At 46.0% G+C, this 21,704-nt stretch overlaps 1 protein-coding gene across 10 annotated transcripts in view; it reads left to right on the top strand.

The window, feature by feature from the left end:
- Window positions 1-21,653, top strand: part of LOC101942323 (cyclic AMP-dependent transcription factor ATF-7) — a 118,017-nt gene extending 96,364 nt beyond the window's left edge. For 9 of the 10 annotated variants that reach the window (XM_024109881.3, XM_065575938.1, XM_008173287.4 and 6 more), the window contains 2 exons: window positions 1,744-1,852; window positions 8,187-21,653. In XM_024109881.3, coding sequence (XP_023965649.2) covers window positions 1,744-1,852; window positions 8,187-8,404 — 327 coding nt within the window. In that variant the 3' untranslated portion in view covers window positions 8,405-21,653. The other variant, XM_065575941.1, reaches the window with a different exon arrangement.
- The last annotated feature ends 51 nt before the right edge of the window (window positions 21,654-21,704 follow it).

Raw genomic sequence — 21,704 nt, 5'->3', positions numbered from 1 at the left:
GCCTGCTAAACCCAGGGTTGTGAGTTCAGTCCTTGAGGGGGCCATTTAGGGAACTGGGGTAAAAATCTGTTTGGGGATTGGTCCTGCTTTGAGCAGGGGGTTGGACTAGAAGACCTCCTGAGGTCCTTTCCAACCCTGATATTCTATGATTCTATGATATAGTAAACTGCCAGTTTCCCAAAAGTCTTTCCAGGGTACCTAGTTTGGCTCTAGGGATTTCTGCTTTATATCTGGTACACTTCCTTGTCAGAGTCCAAAGATGCAGGAACTTTCTTTGAATCCCTTCTTATAGCTTCTTCTCACAGAAAGCAAGCGGTCAGTCTCTCTTCCCAGTGGGCTTTTCCTTTGATGACAGCGAGTAAGGAATGCACTTTGAGTCTCAGACCTCCAGTCATCACACACAATGGCCATTTGCTTTGTAATTAGCACTTTTTCTGATAGTCCTTCATTAGCATTCCACAAGGCTTCTTTGATGTCTGATGAGTTATTTAGTTACAGCGGTATTTACAATTTAAATGTTTGATGTTGCATCATAACAGGATACAGATGAGAGAAAACAATGCACTTAACATCCCATTAGTTTTATGAAGTTTAAACACCCAAAACACATATACATTTAACAATCGCTTTGATCTATACTAATACATAAGTGAATTGGCCTGAATACACTCTGACATGACCTGGTCTGCCAGTGTCATACTTGTCACAAGGTAATTGTAGAAGCTGTTTTCCTAGCCAAGTTCAAAGTGCAGTTGACTCGGTTTTCCAGATACAGGGGGACAAATGTTAAACACATCTCAAATTTCAATTACAAACATGCTCTCTGAAATTTTCAGGGGGAAAAATTTTCAACTAATGGCTGAGAGTTAACCTGAAGTTTTTGAAAGCATGAACATTTTTTGTTTTGGTGTTGAAAGGGATGAGAAAGGGATGGAATTGGCTTCAGAATGGATCACTGCTTGCACCTTAATCGTGGGGAGGTGACAGAAAGGAAGGATGGCTTATTGGTTTCTGTGCAAACCTTGGACCTGGAGTCAATTTCCTCCTCTGCTACAGACTTTCTGTTGTGACCTTGGGCACGTCACTTAGTCTCTCTGTATCTCAGTTCACCACCTATTAAATGGGAGCCATAGTAGGTACTTTAGATGGATAGATATAGGTCTGAGCAGCCTCCACCCAAATATATAACAGGCTGACACCTACAGACTCCTCCATATTAAAGGTAAGAGTGGCTGTCGTGTTATGAACAACTTGAGGTGGGCCTTAGGGTCCTGTTTTGTTGCCAGTGTTGCCCTTGATATACCAAAGAACAGACATTCCTGATATGGTTTCACTCTGTATAGCTGCTCATGGTCAGTCCTCATTAATGGTCATCTTAGAAAGATTTTTTGGCCTTCAGAAAGATGCCACTTGAATTTTTAGCTTTCCATCAGGGTCAACAAAATATTGCATTGACTCTTATTGTTAGCATTTCTTCCATTGGTGGTGGTAGCAGGTGGTAGCATACAGACTAATTTACATCTGGAACTTGGGATTTCTCGGTAAGGTACAGGTCTGTAAGAGGAGAACCTTGCAAAGCATGTTTTGTATGCACACTCACTCACACACACACACAACTTTTTATTAAGGTGTTAATTTGTGGTGGTAAACTTTGAAGAGTCTACATGTTCGTATTCTGCCATTGCTAAGGGATATTATTCCGAACACTCATGATCCCTATAAATGTTGTTTTCTTTACCTCAGAATGAAGTTACACTACTGAGGAATGAAGTTGCTCAACTTAAACAGCTACTGTTGGCTCACAAGGACTGCCCAGTCACTGCACTACAGAAAAAAACACCGGGGTATCTTGGTGAGTTGTGACTTGCCCATGTTGGCACTGTACCTTAGAGTACATCTGAGTAGAATTAAACTGAATACAAGACTTACATGAACTTAGTGTTCCTGAAGGATTCTGGACTGACAGCCCTGTGGGCTGGTGTCCTCTGCAGAACCAGGTAAAGCACAAGCAATGGCAGTGCAGGTTTCTCCCATGCCATACCTGGCCAATGTGCCTTATCCCTGCACTGAAGCAAGCCGCATCGAAGTGGCGACAGAGGAGTTCTGCCCTGGATTTCTCTGATGCTCCCAACGAGATCTCCAATTAGTGTCAATTATTGTGGCGGTTCTTATGATGTGGGCCCCTGTCCATTAGAAACTGGACTTAGAACAGACAACTCACTTTGTGTAGGAACAATAATAGTGGTAACATTCTGTCACTACCAATTTTGCTCCAAGACATTGTATAGCAGGCGATTAGTATCATGCGGATGACGGCAGTGTAAACGCTTTGCTAATATAACATATTTTTCCTTTTGTCAGTATGTTTCCCTGTAGCATGAAAAATTCTATATGCATCCATCACTCAGACTCCCATTTCTCCCATGAATCTGGTCCATTGTTGCCCCGAATGCTAGGTGTCCTTATCCATTGTTTTATACTGCTCGGTGTTGGAAACGAACGCTGCTGTTTTAAGTGCCGTTGCAGTCGAAAAGTCCAGACTATATAAATGATATCATGGGGTTCCATATTCATCTTCTCTGCAGTTCACATCAAACTGGTTCAGTTTACAAGTGAGAAGACATCTTTATTTTAAACTGCTTGCCAGTAGAGAGACATGGTGGGTGAGGTAGCATCTTGTATTGGACCAGCTTCTGTTAATGAGAGAAACAAGCTTTCAAGCATACACAGAGCTCTTCTTCACGTCTGGAAAACATACTCAGTGTTACAGCTAAATACAAGGTGGAACAGATTGTTTAGTATAAGGAGTTAACACATATTTCAAGGGGACCATTCAAGGCCCGTTACCACCCCTCCAGTCATAGGGAGTCTTAGTTCTCGCTATGACTGGAAGGGTGTTAGCAAGCCTCTTCTCCTTGAATGGATCGTCTGTTCCATCTTGAGGGCATGTCTACACTACAAAATTAAATTGACCAAAATTACTTTGAGGTACAGCCACCGCAGTAATTAAATTGCTTTTGTATGTCCACACTATGCTCCTTGTGTCGGGGTGTGTGTGTCCACTCTAGCGGCACTTGCATCGATGCTGAGAGCAGTGCATCATGGGTCGCTATCCCACTATGCAATGTGCCACCATGTGGGGCAGAGTGTTTTGGGAAGGGTTTGCAAAGCCTCATAGGGCAATCGAGTTGTGCAGGGATGACTGGTAATATGGTTTCAATATCCCATGATAAGAGTTTTCTCCATCCCTTATATCTGCATCCCACAATGTTTCACGCCTCTTTTCAAAAGCCTCCCAAACCTGCACATCCACCATTTCTGTGAGATGCATGGATCCTGCACTGCCCTTCAGCATTGTGCTGACCATTATGAACACAATGCGCCTGATCCTTCAGTATTTTCAGAGCCGCCAGAGGAGCTGCGAGGGATAGGACAATGCCTTGCAGGCTGCCTTGCTGACGGACAAAGAAAGAAACAATTCAAGGTGGTTCTTGGCATTCACCGAGCAGTTGCCAGATGGTGGAGCGCTGGTTCTGGGCCCAAGAAACAAGCACTGGTTTGGGATGATGAGCAGTGACTGCAAAGCTTTCAGATGCTCAAGGCCACGTTCATGGAATTGTGTCCCCAGCCCTCCAGCGCAGCAACATTAAATGAGAGCCACGTTCACAGTGGAGAAGAAAGTGGCGATCGCTGTATGGAAACTGGCCACACCAGATTGCTACCCATCAGTCGGGAATCAATTTGGAGTTGGAAGATTTTAGCTGTCTCACTCTTGAGCGTAACAGAGGTTGTCAGGGAAGAGGTCCTGCAAGCCTCTAGCTGCAGACCGGGTCCGTATGCTACTAGCCTGTGTGCTGCAATCAGGGCCGGCGCTTCCACTAGGTGACCCTACGCTGTCGCCTAGGGTGGCAGGATTTGGGGGGTGGCATTTTGCCACCCTCAGTGGAAATTCGGCAGCGGGGGGCCTTCTGCTCTGCGTCTTTGGGGCACTTCAATGGCGGGTCTCTGAGCGAGTGAAGGACCCGCCGTCGAATTTCCACAGGACCTTCACTCACTCAGGGACCCGCCATCGAAGTGCCCCAAAGACGCAGAGTGGAAGGACCCCCGCCGCCGAATGCTCACAGGAGGAGCGCTGCCGCCTAGGGCGGCAAAAACCCTGGCGCCGCTCCTCGATGCAATAGTGCCTGCTGAAGTATTTGCTTACTGGTGTGGGAAAGCATCCTGCCGGGGTAGAAGAAATAAGGCAGCCCTCCCCAGAAGCCTTCGGCTGAGGATCGCAGACTCCCTCCAGGAAAGTTTCCTCGAGTTCTCTGTGCAGGATTCACAGGACATCCCAGTGCATGTAAACAAACTGTTCCTCAGGGCCCCCTCTGCCCTAGCTGTACAGGGGAATGGGAAGCAGAGAGGAACTCTGCCTCTATTGGTTGTTTCACTACCTCTTCTAGCCTGATTAAAAAAATAGTAAATGAACAGATGGGTCTCTGCAATAGCAAATCAAATGGCATACTTACCAGAGGTTCCTTCCCTGCATCAGGCTCACCAGTGCTGGATAGTAGGGACCGGCTCAACTGCTCCGGTGTCAGAAAGAGGTCCTGGCTTGCCACGCCACTGAATCCCCAGTCATCTGTCCCCCATATTTCTCCTCCTCGTCCAATACCTCACTGTGCACTGCGGGGGGCCTTTGATTTCCCAAAGTATCCACGGGGCTCTTGGCGGTGGTGGTGGGGTCTCCCCCAAGGATGGCACGCAGCTCCTTGTAGAAGTGGTGTGTCAGTGGCTCCGCTCCAGAGCGACTCTTTGCCTTCCTTGCCTTCAGGTATGTCTGCTGCAGTGCCTTATTTTCACGCAGCATTGCTGCATGTCCCTGTTGTAGCCCTTCTTCCCCGTGCCCCTAGTGATCTGCTCATAAATATCGATGTTTCTATGGCTGGATTGGCGCTGTGTTTCCACAGACTCAGGAGATCCCTCACTTCCTGTGTACTCCAGGCAGGAGCGCGTTTGCTGCGCGGAGCCGGCATGGTTAGCTGGGCAGTTGCTAGGTGAGCTCTCCATGCCGAGCAAACAGAAAATGGAATTTAAAATTCGTGGGGCTTTAAAAGAGGAGGTGCATGTACCTGCGTACCTGGCCGGTGCACAGTGGAGTTCAAAATAGTGACTGAAGCAGTCACAATGGGGCATTGTGGGACACCTCTTGGAGGCCACTAAAGTTGACGTAAGTAACGCAGTGTCTGTGCTTTCACTGCATCGACCTAAGCACTGTGCCTCTCTGTGGAGGTGCAGTTATTAAGTCAACGTAGCGGACGAGTTACGTCATCAGGAGCAACGTTTTAGTGTAGACACTCACAGAGTTAGGTGGATGTAAGCTGGCCTCAGGTGGCATGAAAGCAGCTCCATCCTACCCCTTCTGCTTCCCATGGGCCTGGCTGCCAGGGAGAGGGACCGAGCGAGCTGAGGGTGAGGCACAGCAGGAGAAGGATAGTGCATCCCCCCTCCAGGTAACTCTGGAGAGGACAGTGCAGCGTCCCCAGGCCAGGTGCAGGGTGGGGGGCGCTGGGGAAGGCACTGGCAGCAGGCTCCCGTATCCCATGTTTCCCCTGCTGATGTGTCCATGAGGGCGTGCAAGCTCCGGGGAGACGCTGTGGTGCTGTGACTCTCCCTGGGCTGGGCCCCGCCCAGCCCAGACTCACGTGCTCCATGCTTCTGTGGCCCCAACCCCTCAGGAGCCAGCAGATTGGCTGCCGTGGCCCATGGAGGTGGGGCTGGAAGGTTCCTCCCAGAGCCAACACGTGGGGCGGCTTTCCCACCTTCACAGTGTACCCCCCTCCCCCCCCCAGTGTCAGCTAGTCCCAGTTGTCTCTGAGAGTAGACCAGACCAGAAGAAGAGCTCTGTGGAAGCTCAAAAGCTTGTGTCTCTTACCAACAGAAATTGGTCCAATAAAAAATATTCCTTTACCCATCTTGTCTCTCTAATATCCTGGGACCGATATGGCTACAACCATACGGCTTGCTTTACAGTAATCAGCCTGGGATCTCAAAAGCTAACTGGGTTTTCTGCCTCTTACATTTTCCCCACTAACAAAGGTTTTGTACTCCTGGAATTTGTCTGAAGGCTTATTGATGATGCTGAAGGCAGAGGGGCTCGGCTGGCTATCCCCTAGCTACATCTGCTTGTGTCAGCCTTTTGAGAGTTGGAAACTTGTTTGGGTCGGTAAAATAAGATGGAGGGTGCACAGATCAAATAGGAGAAGTAAGAAGGTGTCATGTCTCCATAGTCACACTTCTGACGCCCATCCCATTCTGAATCTCCAAAGCATTCCCCTCTGACGAAATGGAACACAAATATCTGCCTTGCAGGTCCCTGGCATAGCCAGTTTATTTTCAGTCATTACAGTGACTCACAGCCTGAGTAATGTGGTCGTGAAATTCATCCCCATCCCCCAGCCTTTGCAGACAGGTGTTCTTTGTGTATAATGCAACATGATTTTTCCTGTTAACTTCCAGAGTTTACAGTTCCTATTTTTATTCCTCAGTCTGTCTACTCCAATAATAGGAATTCATCACACATCTGAATAATAAAAATGAAATTCACACCTCCCTACCCTATCGCCCTCCTCCCTGGCTGCCTTTTTTATTATAAAGATTTATGACTAAGCATGTCCTTAAACAAAAATGCCAGATTCCCTTGATGGAATTACAGCTGCCTTATGTACAGTTGGGTTGTTTTATTTGTAATGCCTAGTAAATCTCCTTTTTGGGATGCCAAACTGTTCTGTTGCTTTGCTCGACCCTCCCTCTTCACCCCCAAATCACTTTTGAAATCTACTGTGCTAGCTGTATCTTTCTGTTAGCTATGTCCTAGCCAGCACCTCACTTACGAGGGTGAGGTAAAATGAGTTTGGGGAAGGGATACAGAGCAATGTGAAAAGATCTAGTGGCAATCTGGATCTTAAAACACTCCCAGCTGTGCACAATGAGGCTGTAATTTCTTCTCTGGTTTCTGGTGACATGGGCTTTACGTGCTTGGTGTGTTATAGGAATCCCGTGTATCCAACCATAGGTCAATACTTGCTGCTTCAGAGGATGATAACCACATCCTCTCCATAATTCATCTAACCAGCTGTGCAGGAGGGAATTTCCTCTTGACTTAGCCAGATAATGAATGAGCTTATACCCTCCTAAAGCATGAAGTTTGATCACCCTTACTGTAGCATGAGATCAGTCACAAATCATCCTTTTTGTCTAGCACCCCTGCCCAGACACAGTGGGAGAGAATCCAAAGTTTGGACAAACCAATCTGTGTTGACCATTATATGACTGCAGAAGAAGCTTGCTGGCTTTGTCTTGTCCTCACTTCATTGTCCACAGCTTCAAGTTACAGGAAAGTTTAGTGAGCAAGTGGTTTGTGATGAGGTCTAACTGATTGTAATGTTCTAGAGAACGGTAAAGAGTAAACCAGATAATTTATATAAAATTCAGAAAAACTGCTGTAACGGGTATGCGGTCAGCTTGTGGAAGGGTTTCTGTTACATACCTCTCTGTGTGTTCACCCAACAGATGGTAAGAACTCCGAAGGAACTGTTCAGTCTCTGGGCTAAATGGCCTCGAACCAAGTACTATACCAGGAAACATCATGTAGGAAAGTACATTTATTATAATGAGGACATAGCTGTATTATAGGAAAGTTACGCTAGATCTATTGTCTGTGCTTTGATGTTAGCACCTTTTTGCTACAGTTCTCTTTCTAACTCGAGGTTCTTTAAAATTCCCCCCGCTGCTTTTTGCATTTAAATGGGGTGGTTTAGTCAGATCCTAGTTTCGATCATTGTTTTCTGAATCCTTACATTGTCCCTGCTTTTTTCAAGTGGCTCTTACTCTTTTTTACATCCTCTCCTAGGTAGTTGTTATAGAATTGGTGCATGCTGCACCCCCTCTTAGAGGTGGATGCATATCAATGCTGGGTTAAATGGTTCCTGCACATGGATCGGTGTATCCATTCCCAAAGTGCTTTGGGATCAGGCAGGTCGAAAGGCCGCCATGTAAAAGTAAAGCATAGTGTCTGATTAACTCTCTCATCCTCCAGGGATGCTTGGTAGAGTTGGTCTCACTTTCCACTGCCCAGTCTTAATGTCAGTAGCATCATGATGGGTTCCATTCCAATTACTATTTCTTTTTCTTTTTGAAAACAGAAAGCCCAAAGGAGAGCTCTGAGCCTACCGGTTCCCCTGCTCCTGTCATCCAGCACAGCTCCGTGACAGCATCCCCCAACGAGCTCAGCGTCCGCTCTGCAGCTGAAGCTGTTGCCACTTCGGTCCTCACTCAGATGGCAAGCCAAAGGACAGAACTGAGCATGCCCGTACAGTGGCACGTCATTATGGCTCCACAGTCTCAGTCTGCTGGCAGATGATGTCACAAACCACGTGACAAAGAACTAACCCATAAGAACGTGCAGACCGAGAGACTGATCATAGCTAAGTCCCTGCTTAGTGGGGGCAGATATGGATTTTTTTTTTTTTTAAAGTAAGTTAAGGGCAGCTATGGAAGCTTCTTTATACTGCATATCCTATACAGATCCTGGCCCAAAACCGTTGTCATGTGATCACCTGTCCGTACAGGATGGCTTCAGATTGAGGGATTTCTTGATCCCTTAGTGATGGTCAATCAGCTTGCAGAATCATCAGAACACAAAGAGCCTCATTTGAATGCATCTTGAAAGGTTCATTTTCAGGTATCAATTACGTTAACACTAAACCTCCCCTGGCTTGTGGTTTCTCTTGGCATTATTGCTATTTTAAGTTTCACCTGTTAGCAAAGGAAAGTAGCTATTGGGAGGCTGTGACATTTACTGGTGCTGTCACTTTATTTTTAACAGCTTGCTGCTTCCAATCATCTGTTTCCCCATCACTGCTCTAGCTGACCTGAAACGTTGCACCTTGGCACAAGAATACTGGCCGAGTTTTCCACTCGGGCTATTGAGATTAAAAAGGCTGAGGATAATGGGTTTCCTAACTCCATGGGTTTAACTTCCCTGACACCAAAGCTTTCTGGTTCTGAAGTAAGCCTGGCACCTCTAATTCACATGCAATTAACCATCATTAACTGCTGTAACTTGTGGGGGTTTTAAGTATGTGTTCGCAGTCACTGGTGCAGCAGTAGGAACTGTTGCATCTGAAGAAGTGAGGTTCTTACCCATGAAAGCTTATGCTCCCTATACTTCTGTTAGTCTCAAAGGTGCCACAGGACCCTCTGTTGCTTTTTACAGATTCAGACTAACACGGCTACCCCTCTGATACAGTAGGAACTGTGAACATTTCATGTGCTTCTCTCTTAATTGACGCCATAGCTGCTAATGATGCAGGTTCCTTCTTCAGAAAAGGGCCTGCTTATAAATCTTCCATACAACAGTAAAGCAGCACTGAGCTGCTGTCTGCCAGGACTGCGTGCAAAGCTGCTCTGTGTGATGCATGAAAGGATGAGCTGGGGCAGATGGATATAATGCGAGTCCTGGAATTAACCGGCTACAAAATCCACTACCCATCTCAACAAGTCTTGAATTTAACAAACAAACCCCACACATGTCAAAGGATTATCTTCCATACATTTAACCTGATGACCTTATAAAGTGGTGGCCTTGAACGGAGGGAGGTGGAAGCATATCCCACTTGCCTGGCCTTTTACCTCTTTTAATGGTTTTCTTCTGCTCCTGGTAGTGGTATATCTATTGCTTTTCCTCAAGAGCAAATGTAGTACTTTTAGAGCTTCCAGGTTCATGGGGTAGATTTAAAACCAGCCTTGACATTTTAAAGGCACTTGGAATTGTCTGCTTATTGCCAAAGTGAGTGTGTGTGTGTACATTCTTTAGGTTGTCATTGACCTTTTGCTTGCTGGGTAATAGTTGTAGATTTGAATTTGTATTTTGGGAGCCGGAAAGGGATGCTGTGTGAATTTGTGCAACAGCAAACCCATCAATCGGTGAAACTCTCAGCACTTCATCTTTCTTTCCTTCTTTAAAGACGCTTTTCCTTCAGTTGAGCTCTTTCACCCTGAGCTGCCAGACCACCTCAAATTGCACTTGCCACTTTTGACCGTCAGTAGTTTGGCTTCTCTAGACTTGGAATATTTGCCAGGGACCGCAATACCCAAAGCAAAATCTGAGCATGTAGAATTTGACCCCACCACCACCACCCCCAGATACAGGGAAATTCCGTTTATTGCTTCTTTAATTAGGGGTCTTGTCTCCCCCTTTTCTCCCTCAGGTTTCTCCAGGCCTCTCTGCCATATTCTCTAATGTATTTCATGGTCCTAGTTATCTCTTAATACACTGCCACCATGTGTTTGTCGCACACACTCTCACACATCATCATTCCTGAGATTTTTTGTTTCTTTGCCCTCTCAATATTCAAAGACTCTGGAGCTAGCCGCTCTTGCATCTCTGTTTAGAACCTGTGTGTAGTTACTGCAAGAGGCATTCCAGATCAGGCACTTCATTTTTTCCCCTTAAAGCTGTTTATATAGAGAATTTGCATATAGGAAAGTGCTTTGAGTATGACTGTCCCAACAGGGTGTCTGTTTCCTTGATGACAAAGAGCTATACCATCAGCAGAGTTTTCAGGATCTTGTGAGGATAATGCAACAACCGTGGAAATGGTTTATAAAGTCTAACGGCCTGATTGGATAAGACACAGGGCCTTTATCTGGCTAAGAATCCAAGACAGAAAGGGATCATGGCCATGTTGTCAGAAGTCTAATAGGACAGGGGAGGGATAGCTCAATGGTTTGAGCATTGGCCTGCTAAACCCAGGGTTGTGAGTTCAATCCTTGAGGGGGCAATCTGGGACAAAAATCTGTCTGGGGATTGATCCTGCTTTGAGCAGGGGGTTGGACTAGATGACCTCCTGAGGTCCTTTCCATCCCTGAGATTCTGTGAGCAGGGAATCTGTTTGTAACTATAACTACTTTAGTCTCTTGCAGACACTTCACTGTCTTGGTGCATAGCTCTGACGGATTCATTAGAATAGCTGGATTCATATGTGTGGCTCAGGAGGCCCAAACAGCTTCTCCATGTTAACTGATCATACTCCACTTCCAGCCCGCAGGCTAACATTAGTGTCTCAAAGCTAGTGGATGTTTAGCAAGAGGTAGGGGAAGCCCATTTTAACACCAGCACCGGTGCATGTTGAGACAGCACCGCTGGGTAAATACTGCCTATTGATAGCCTTAACACATGCATAAAGCAGCCTTCAAATACCTTCAGCTGTTAAGAGGCTGGCAGCTCAAGGATACAGCTGCACAGTAGACTGTACAGAAGGGGATGGGGTGGTAAGTACAGCTTCAGTTGGACAAGTGTGAAAAGGCTTTAACCGAAAGTGAATTTGCTTTGGTGCTCACAAACCGTATTAATTTCCATGGAGACTTGTACAAGGGACCATTTTTGGTCGGTGGAAAGCAACACGCATGTGCACGTATGTGTGTTTGCACAGCTATCTTGAAATCGTTTCTTTCCTTCTTCCTGCTCCTCGAACTCTTAGTTGGAACTGAAACAATACCATGTGACTTAGGTGAGCAGTCACATTTCAAACAGGGAGTAATCAAAGGCATAGTAGAATGGAATAGCTTCCCAGCACCGCATAAGCTGGAGTGGATTTGTGTAATGAGTTTGAAAGCTTCAGATTGCAAACAGACTTGTGAAAACCAATCCATTGAGCAAAAACGGACAATGTTTTTTTTAACGGATTCTGTTCTAAATAGATCACTCTGCTACAGTCACGACTAAGGGTCTGTCTGCTCAGTAGAAACTGCACATGGGCTAGCTGAATCCAGCTACTCAACACAGCAAGCCAGTTACGTACCCAGGGCCCATGCTGGGCTTGTGCTCCCCTCAGCTGCAGCTCGTACCATGTTGTGTTCACTGCTTCTGTTACCCATGCTAGCTGGATTAAAGCTAGCTCCGGTAGATTAGCCTATGCACAGCTTTTGCTGTGTAGACAGACCCTAAATTGCTGATTCTTTTTTTCCCAGCACGTGTCTTTGTAATGGGAGGGGCTTAAGAGGTTCAGAAACCAGAGAGATGCTTGAAGTGGAAAAACTCACCAAGTGTCAGTGTAGTGGACTCTGGTCCCTGCTCGCTACTGGCCCCTTGTGGTCAGTTGTGGTGTTGTACGATCCTCCATCTTAATTCCTCCTTCCTGTTTTGAACTTCCTAGGACTTCTTCCCGTAAGTTCAAAACAGGTTTTGTATTGCAAAACAGCCCTTTTTTCAACAGAAAACCCCACAAATAAGGAAAAAACCTCAGGCCTCTGGTCCCATTCTTGTTCCTTCTTAAAAGGACCAGTCATCCAGGCACACACAACAACCCAGTCAAGGGTATTTCTCACACACCTCGGTCTCTGACAGTTTGAACGGTGGGGTTGCTTCTCCCTGGGGTCTGGAGGCAGGCATTCAGGTAGCTCTGGATAATGGGTGATTTTGCTGTAGATCCTGACTCAAGGGGTTTGAGTAAGCAGGAGAAAGCAGAAGAATTATAGGTACTATAGTCTTTAGTCACTACAGCTTTAAGTACAGCAACCATCGCATTCGTTACCAAAATGGTGTGGAACTGATTGAGAGGTGTGTGAACTTCTCCCTGGGACAGTACAGCATTAGTGTAAAATCTGGCTGCTTTTTGCTCTCCTTACTTAACCACTGGGGATCAAAAATTACACAAGTCTGCGATCTGGGAGTTGCTACCAGGTCCTGCCAGAAAACTACGGCTGGCCAGACAGAGCAGTGACTATTGGGAGCTGAGACCTCATGCCCTCCTGGGTGCTAGAAACATACAGTGTACCCACGGAATATTTCCTGCCCTGACAAATCACCAGATACCAGACCTTAAAATCTTGTCCTTCTGATTACCACCTTGTGCCCCACCCACTTCAGTTCTGACATGGTTTGTGTGTATGCTCTCCTGAACTTACAGAGCTATAAACTAATGCTTTCTACCATCTGGAAGCAGCCGGGAATTCCATCTTTCAGATGATGTGTAAAGCATTAATCTTTATGGGGGTTCATGAGCAGCTACTAAACATCCAGCCAGAATTGAAGTTTAGAGGAGGGGAAAGCAAGATCATAATTTGTGACATGATTTTTTATGTACGCAGTCAAGTTAAATCACATTTCAGTCTGACAATTTTTACCTCCTCTTTATAGGTGATGCCTAAGATTGCTAGCAGTTGGAGATAAAAAATAATTATTTGTAAACTTTTTTCCCCCTGTATAATTACTCTGCATAGTTAGCAATATCTTAGTTGGGTTTCAGTATTTCTCCTCTGTCACTTAGTCAGTTCCCCTGTATGTTTGAATCATTAGTGTGTTAAAGGGAGAAACATCTTGGAAAAATAGGAAAATGTGCCTGTAAAACTGCAAACGTTGGCAGAAGTGCTCAGGAGACATGTAGACCAGAAACTGCTTTTAATGGTAATTGACTAGATTTCAAGCTGACTGTTTCCCCTTGAAGTGTGTGTCACTGAACATGCTAAAACAATGTTCAGTGTTTAAAATATTTGTATGTATTTAAATAGAAAACTCAGTAGTTTCACAGAAGAGGTGGAAGTGAGTTTAATCTCCAGCAGAGTCTGAGCGTGTCTGAGTCCCAGGCTGCTGAAGACAAACAACAGTTTCTCTTTCTGTGTTCAAAATAGGTACATGGGCATGAAACTTTCTCCAACTTCCTTCATGGGGCCTAGGGAGCTCCTTGGGTAATGAGCTTAGCACACAGATGTCCTCTCTGACTTCCCTGGGAGAAGGAAATGCAGCGAGGAGTCAAAATTCTAACTTTGGCACCTTTGAGATGTTCCGCAGAACAAACTCAGGATAGCAAACGTATTGAAAATAACTTCAGTACTTTAAGAGACACCTGTATTTCTAGGTCCAATATCTTATAACCTGCTACTTCTGGAAATACTGGCAGGAGCACTACAAATGCTGTCAGGACCAGTAACTCCATCCCCTATCTCCCTCAGTATGGTTCCTGGATCAGTGATCAGAATAAAACATATTCTGTTCCTACTCAGTGTCCATTTCAACTAAGGCTTGCCACTGAATGAATGTATTGCTAGAGCAGCTCCAGGTTTGGGGGTTCCCCACAACTACGTAGCTAGCTTAATAGTATACAAGACAGCTTAGCTTTCACTGACAAGCTGATCTTTGCCTGGCCTTAGTAAAAAGGACAAATGTAGAAGAAGTAAACAGGAGTTTTGGACGTGTAAATGTCGGCGATCCCCTTCGTTATGGGGCACACACCTGCCTGGTACTACCTTGTGAAAAGCAATCATGACTGTGCAAAATGTTTTAAACAGGTTAAAGGTTTTTTTTTTTTTAAGTATTTTATTTTAATCTCCCCAATCCTGATTTTAATATCAGCCCTTCCCTTCCCTTCCCTCCCAAGTTCCTTGCTGTGAGCTAGCCTGAAATGTAAATAGGCTGAGAGCTGCTTCCCATCCATTTTGAAGCAGACACATCTATATAGAATGTTCTCATCTATCCCACTTCACGTAGAGGGCCTGATCCTCGGAGATGCCAAGAGCACTCCTCTCCCATTGAAACCAGGAAGAGCTATGGTTGCTAAATATCTTGCAGGAAGCATCACTGGATTGAGGCCCATAAGGGAGAGATGCTGCCAAAGTGCCCTACTAGCTCCAGTAACCTGTGGCAAAATCCTTTGCTGTTTTCTTACCAAAATGAAGTGGTGCAGTGCATTGCATGCAGACAGCACTTCCTGATCCGCTCTTACCGCATAGGAAGGATGTCCATCTGTGAGTTGTCTGTCAAGCAAACGAGTAATTGTGCTTTTAACTAGATTAGTCACCTGTATGGGAGTTATCAGGGCGGTAACCTAGGGAGAGGATGGGCTCTGGAGAGTTACAACAGATCCAAAAACCCCAGAAGATAACATTATTGGATTTCAGATTTGTTGGTTTCAATGGACAACTACTTCGGTGCTAAGATTTGAATTTTAGGGGCCCCGTTTTTCCACTAGGGCCTCATTTAATCACAACTGCATGGATTTGCTCATGCAAATAGCCTGGCTGTGCTCGAGTAAATAAATACTGCAGACATAGAGGAAGCCTGCTGAAAAGATGTGGCCCGTGTGAAGTTCTGTCCTGTAGCCAAGCAGCGTTTACAGCCCCCGAGGAGCCTTTATATCATGAGGAATATCATTCACTGACTGTTGAGTGTGTGTTTAGAACACTTATGAAACCAGTTGCTAGGTTATTCCTTTAAATCACCAGCTTTTCCATAATTTGCATCTTTGCCTAGAGATGATTTCCTATTAATCTGTGTGTAAATTACTGATCACTGTCGAGAAAGTCCTACCTTCTTGGTCATTGGTTATGGCTTTCTGTGATCATCCTTGCCGCTAATGAGGATTGTACACGTTGGGAATGTCCTTCCAGATCTATAGATGGGGGATGCCCTTTTTTATCCCATTTTCCTGTGCTGGCTTAGCTACCCACATAAAGGCTGCACATCCTCATGGACTTGTTCGGTGACAGCTGCTTTTTCAACTTTTTTTGTCTTCCCAGTTTCTGGGCTTTTCAGGCAGCCTTCCCAATATCATCGTAGGGCTTGGAGTTAGCTAAAGTGACTTTCCCTGGCCATCCCTGTTGCTTCAGCGATTAGTTGTTTTAGGCCAAAGGGGGCCGTGACTAATGCCATTTTCAATTAATTGACTGCCCACACTTACTTTTCATGAGAATTTCTCCTCCTGGGAACGACACAGAATGTTTTGGATTGCATGTGATCTTTGGCCCTTATGTGTGGCCTACTTCACAGTGGGAAAATGATCCCCTCCTGGCTTATTTCACGAGGCCAGGAAAAATATTGCAGTGTTTAAAAGTACCTTTAAGCTCTTATTGAGCAAGGACTAAGCACCTGCTGTAGGATCATACTCATTCAGAGCGGTATTTTTTAATCAGTGTTTACCACCGTTATAATAGAAAAAATAATAATAAATTAGAGGCAATTATGATAGACGTGCATTTCTTTCCTTACAACATCAGAATGTCGAACCCCATGACAATCTCAGCAAGAATCTAGCCTGGCCCTCAGGGGCTCATAGCAGAGAGAAACTAATTTTCTCCTTTTGTTCTCCCAAGCCCATCCAAATAAGACTAAAAAGATCGGATCCCTCTGTATATCTCTTGAATTCCACTGTTGCTTTTTGATAAAATTAGGTGTGGAGTAGGACCTCAACCAAAGCATTAGTGTTGCCTCTTCCTTGTCGCTGTGGCTTGACAACACTCTGATTGGTAGAAAATAAAATTTTAAAAAAATCTAAAGTGAACAACAAAACAAAACAGGGCTCCTGACAGAGAGCTCTTCGATGTGAGAGCAGCTGGCACTAATTCCGTGCCTTCATTGTAGCTTTTCTCTCATCTTTGTCATGGCATGTACACATGTACAGTACACATACCTGGGGTAGTTAGGGTGACCAGATGTCCTGATTTTATAGGGACAGTCCAGATTTTTGGATCTCTTTCTTATATAGGCTCCTATTACCCCCCACCCCCTGTCCCGATTTTTCACATTTGCTGTCTGGTCACCCTAGGGGTAGTAATCTTGTACTCAAAAGCTCTTGTTACTATTAGGGTTGAGTATTAATGGTCGTGAAATGACTAGCACCTTTAAGAGCTCATCTGACAGAATTGTGGTGCCTTTGCTTTAAGATTTCTTTTGGTTGCCAGCCAAAAGAGATGCAAGTTTGTTGAGAGGAGGGGTGGGTTCGAGGACCAGGCAGGGCTGGGTTATGAAATTGAGTAAGTCCCGTGCTTTGTGGGTCTGCAGCCAAGTACAAACAAAAATCCCCACTTTTCAGCTCAGCTCAGGTCCTTTGGCTCCTGTATTAGCAAGTTCAGGGCAATAACTGGGAGGTCTCGACTTATCAGCACTATGCTGGTGAAGGAGCTAATTTTCTAGTACTTTTGACTTAAATATATCATCCAGATTGTGGTGCAGTTCCCTGAGAGCAGGAGCACTTTGCTGGTCTCATTCCAGGAGGGAATTTAGTGTCGGTTCTCAGTGGACTAGGGAACTGCGTGGTGAGCAAGCTGTGGGTTTTGTGGGTTAACCTCTGTGATTGTGGAACTCCGGCCGCGTGGAGCAGCCTATTTTGTAACTGATTTTTTTTTTCTCAAAGATTCGCCGTCTCCGTGGGAGAGGAGGGGAGACTGGAGTTCGCTTTTGTGTTCTAAAACCAGGTGGGCCTCTTACCCGGTTTTACAGTCAGGGTGGATAAAGTACACGGGAGTCCTGTGACTTGATTAGAGGACCCAGTGAGCCCAGGATGTTCCTGAATCCTCTAGTCCCATGTTGTAACCACTAGTCAGTGTGATTTTCCACTTCGTTGGGGGTGCTGTTAAGTGGGTGCTTGATTCCTGCCCTGAGCTGACTGCTGTCATCCACCTCCAATCCAGAGTTCTTAAATTCACCCTGCCGCCCCCACTCCACGACCTGAACCACTACATACTTTTTTTCTTTTAAGCTTTTCTCCAGCAGGAGACCTAGGATAATATTTCTGCATCAAACATACAGTTTCTGTTTACGAGACGCGGCACCAGGAGAACTCAGGATAGGAGAGTCCTGAGGCAGGATGGGTAGTTATGTGAAGCGTTTCCTTTTTCCACCCATAACCCATTGTTTACCCAAATGAAATGTAAGGAACTCTCTAAGCCAACCCACCCCCACATGTCTTATAATGTCTTATACATTAGACACAGGCCTTCGACTCCTTTTGACAGTCTGGCCTAGCTTCAGACAAGAAACATTTGAAAACATACGTGTCCTTAGCGAGAGCCACTTGGAACTTGAACATCAAACGTGCTGAGCTCTGTTCTGAACCTAGAAGCTGTGGCTTTAAAGCAGGGTGTTCCTTTTACAGCCCATATTGACAAAGGGAGGTGAGGACATATTTTTTATTGGACCAATATCCGTTGGTGAGGAAGACAAGCTTTCAAGCTACACAGAACTCTTCTTCGGGTCTGGGGTATCTCTCACTGACAGAAGTTGGTCCAATAAAAGATATTACCTCGCCCACCTTACCTCTCGTGTCCTGGGACCGACCCGGCTACAACGACACTGCGTACAAAGGTTCGATTAAGCAGGCCTGGCATTGGACTCACCTATGAGATTTGCTTATTGGCAGGCTTACAGGCTAGACATCAATCCCCTCGAAACTTAATCATGTAGCATTACCTAGTGCACCTTGGTTGCAGCCCCAGTTATGTGCGACACAAATGAAGGGGTCCTTTATTTTGCATCATGTCTGATTGGTTAATTTCCAGCCCCAGCAGTAGAGGTATAAGGTGCTTCTGGGTCAGAGACAGACTGAATGTACAGTGAGGTGTCAGCAGTGTTAGGCAGAGGTTTCATTGAGGTTTGGAGCTCTGGTGGCTCTAAATCCGCATTTCCAGTTGGGACCTTGATGCCTTGGCTGTTTCTGGCTGCTGCTTTGGTGCCCTCTAGTGGAATCTGTCGCACTGTACAGGCTGAGGCCTTGGAAAGCCGACCCCACACATTGTTTTGTGTGGAAGGGCTACTTTGTTCAATGTAACAGCTGGCACCGATGCATAGAATTTCACTTTGATTTTAGTCTCCTTAGTCAGGGCTGTGCCCTGGGCACTTCTGCTTTGGAGCAGAGCTTTGGGCACCTTCGCTCAGGTGTCTTCATTTCCAGTTTTGGTGCTATTTCTGAAACACAGGAGGGCTCTGCATACCAGAAACCTTGATTTCTCTTCTCCCCCACCTCCTTGCCTCAAGCACCCAGGTGGGATGTTATAGAGCAACAAGGAGAGAGAGGTTGTTGCCCTGTTTGAACAAAATCCGCTCTTCCTCCTAAAACCAGTCTCCATCTGGGCATTTTATACCATGCTCATCACCTTTTTTTATCTGATCTTTGAGACACTTCTCCGCTGACTGTAAAGGTGCTAAGGACTTGGAAAGGTCCAGAGACACTGTTGTCTGTACCCCGTGGAATCTAGCACAAACACAACCATGGCGCTGGAACAAGAAGCTGCCTTTGTTCAGCTGGGTCTGTCCCCCATGAGCCCTTTTCTCCTATTTAGCATTGTGTGCTGTATACTGCAGGACTGAATCATTATCGTTGTGTTAAAAAGTCCCATCCCAGGAGTGCTGTAGAGTCCTGGATCGCCATATGTTCTGCATTTGTTGTGCTGTATTGCTTTTATTTTGGGAGGGGGTGGGGGACACGGGAGAAGGCGCTGCGGATGCTTTTGGCGTGGGGCAGATTCCCAGCGCACCCTGGATCCGGTAGCGGCCGCGGCTGCACAAAGCCAGCACCTTCTGTCTTGAAGGAGACTGTTATAATTGCAGAAAGGAGTGACGGGAAGGGTATGTTGTAGGTAGCCTAGGTTGCCTTAGCCGTTTTCCACCTAAGGCATGGGGAGGGGAGGATGATGTGCTGGAAATGGGAACTTATCTCACACCCGGCATGGTCTATTACAAATGGTACTTGACCAAGATAGGGGCTGGATGTTTGTCAGCTTTTTCTCTGGAACTCCAGGCAGATGCCAGTAGTGGAGCCGGTTTCCGTTGCGCTGAGGTTTCTTATGCAGTCAGGCAGGGAGGCACAGTCTGACCCCAAACTCAGCCCCGGTCTACACTACAGACTTTGGTTGACGCAAGGCAGCTTACATCGACCTAACACTATAAGCATCTACGCTAAAATGCAGCTCCCGCCGACGTAACTCGCCCACTGCACCGACTTAAGAACTCCGGCGTAGCGCTTAGACCGATGCGGTGTCCATGTAGACGTTGCGTTGCTTCCATCAGCTGTTGCCGCCTTGCAGAAGCCATCCCACAACGCCCCACGCTGACAGTTAAATTGGTGCAAGCGCTCCTGGGGAGGATGCACACTGCTGACACAAGCAGCGTAATGTGGATGTGCAGTTTAATTACTGCGGTGGCTGTAAATCGAAGTACCGTAGGATGACGTAATTTTGTAGTGTAGACTTGCCCTTGGCATCTTTCAATCCTAATGGATTGGGAAAGGAATCACTTAATGAGTAATGGGAAGTAAAGGTCCGCCTGCCCCTCAGGCTCCAGGACCTGTTAATCACTCCCTTCCTGTGGCGCATTACGAGACCACCACTTGCTGCTTTTGCCATTTGCCACACAGTACTGAGCTGCCGAAGCAACTCCATGATACTTGACAGTCACAAGAAGCCTTTGTTTTTTGTCTGTTTGTTTTTTAAAGGGCTAAGCCAGTTGACAGAGGTTGGCTGCAGTGGAGAAAATCCACTTGTGGGTTAAAATGGGGTGTTAATTTTTAACTTGTTGAGAGATGGGGGCCCAACCACACGTTTTTATGGATATGGAAACCTGGAGGCTATGGGTTTGGCCCACTGGAGATCAGGGTAACCCAGATCCCTCCAAGTTCTAGACTGCCCAGAGCCAGAGTTTTCGTTTGAGCCCAACTAACTGAGGGACCTACAGCCTCTGAAATAACATGGTAGCGATTTCACCTTTAAATCTGCTCCACTAACTCTGCTCTAAAATTCAGTCAATCTTAAAACGTTTCACATAAATGAGGCCGGCCCCGCCCTGGCCTCTGCTCCCCTCTCTCTTCTACTGCAGATGGAAGGAGTGTTTTAGCCCAGGCCAAAGCTGCTCCGTTGCCTTGGAAGAGAGAACAGGTTATTTCTGACTCCTCCAAAGCAAGGGCAGCCCATCCAGTAGCCTTGATTCTCATTAGCACCCCCGGGTGTCGCATGCAAGGCCTGCAAGACAGGTGACCTCTCCCTTCCGTCTCTGGACTAGAGGCATCACGAAAGGAATGACCTTTGTCCACGGGCTCCTGCCAGTTGTCCCGGGTGCTCTGTGGGAGCAGGACGGCAGCTCTTTGACACATGGCCTTCCAGGTCGAACAAAGTCTTGCTCTCTCCCACACACCTCACAGCAGCCGCCCAAGGAGCCAGGTCCCGGGATTTGCCTTCCCCCAGCACAAAGAACCAGTCTTCTTTTGCATGGGACTGCAGTAGTGGAAGAATCCACCTGACACCTGCCCTTCAACCAATAGCTGGCTGTTTTATATGGAGAGCTTTTACGATCAATAATGGAAGAAAATAAAAAAACCCACAAAAAGAAATCCCTGAAAAGCTTAACCACAAGGGTGTAGTATCTCTATAAAAGAAAATACCTATCTATGAATATATATAGAAATATATCGACATATATCAACTTTCCTGAATGGATGCGCAATTCCTTATGCAATGAAATTGTTTTTAGATGTATCCAAACCTGGACTCCCCGACCCTCCCTCCCTGCGACAGGTTTGTTGTACAATTCTTGACTTGCTCTGCCTTTCGCAACAGAACGCGAGGAGGTGCAGGCAGGTCGCACTAGCAAATAAAAAACGTTCTTCACCGAAGTGCTCCTGTGAGCAGGTCCTCACAATTTAGCATTAGCCCGTGCCGTGGATTCCTGTTGACCTGTGTGTCCGCAAGGGCGGGGGAGGGTCGTGGCACGGCCCTGTGTTGTATTTTGCTGTTTAAAAACAAAATCTTGGCACTTATCAATTTGTTCCTTCAGCCACTGTTCTTACCAAACATATAATGTGCCTTTTATTTATGCTGCAAATATAACATTAAAATATTAACAAGGATAAGCTCTCTGCTGTGTGAGTCTATTACAAGCAAACCCCAACAGGCATACG

Source organism: Chrysemys picta, chromosome 22 (genome assembly GCF_011386835.1).
Source record: "Chrysemys picta bellii isolate R12L10 chromosome 22, ASM1138683v2, whole genome shotgun sequence".
NCBI lineage: Eukaryota > Metazoa > Chordata > Testudines > Emydidae > Chrysemys > Chrysemys picta.
This window is presented reverse-complemented; position numbering and strand designations above follow the sequence as displayed.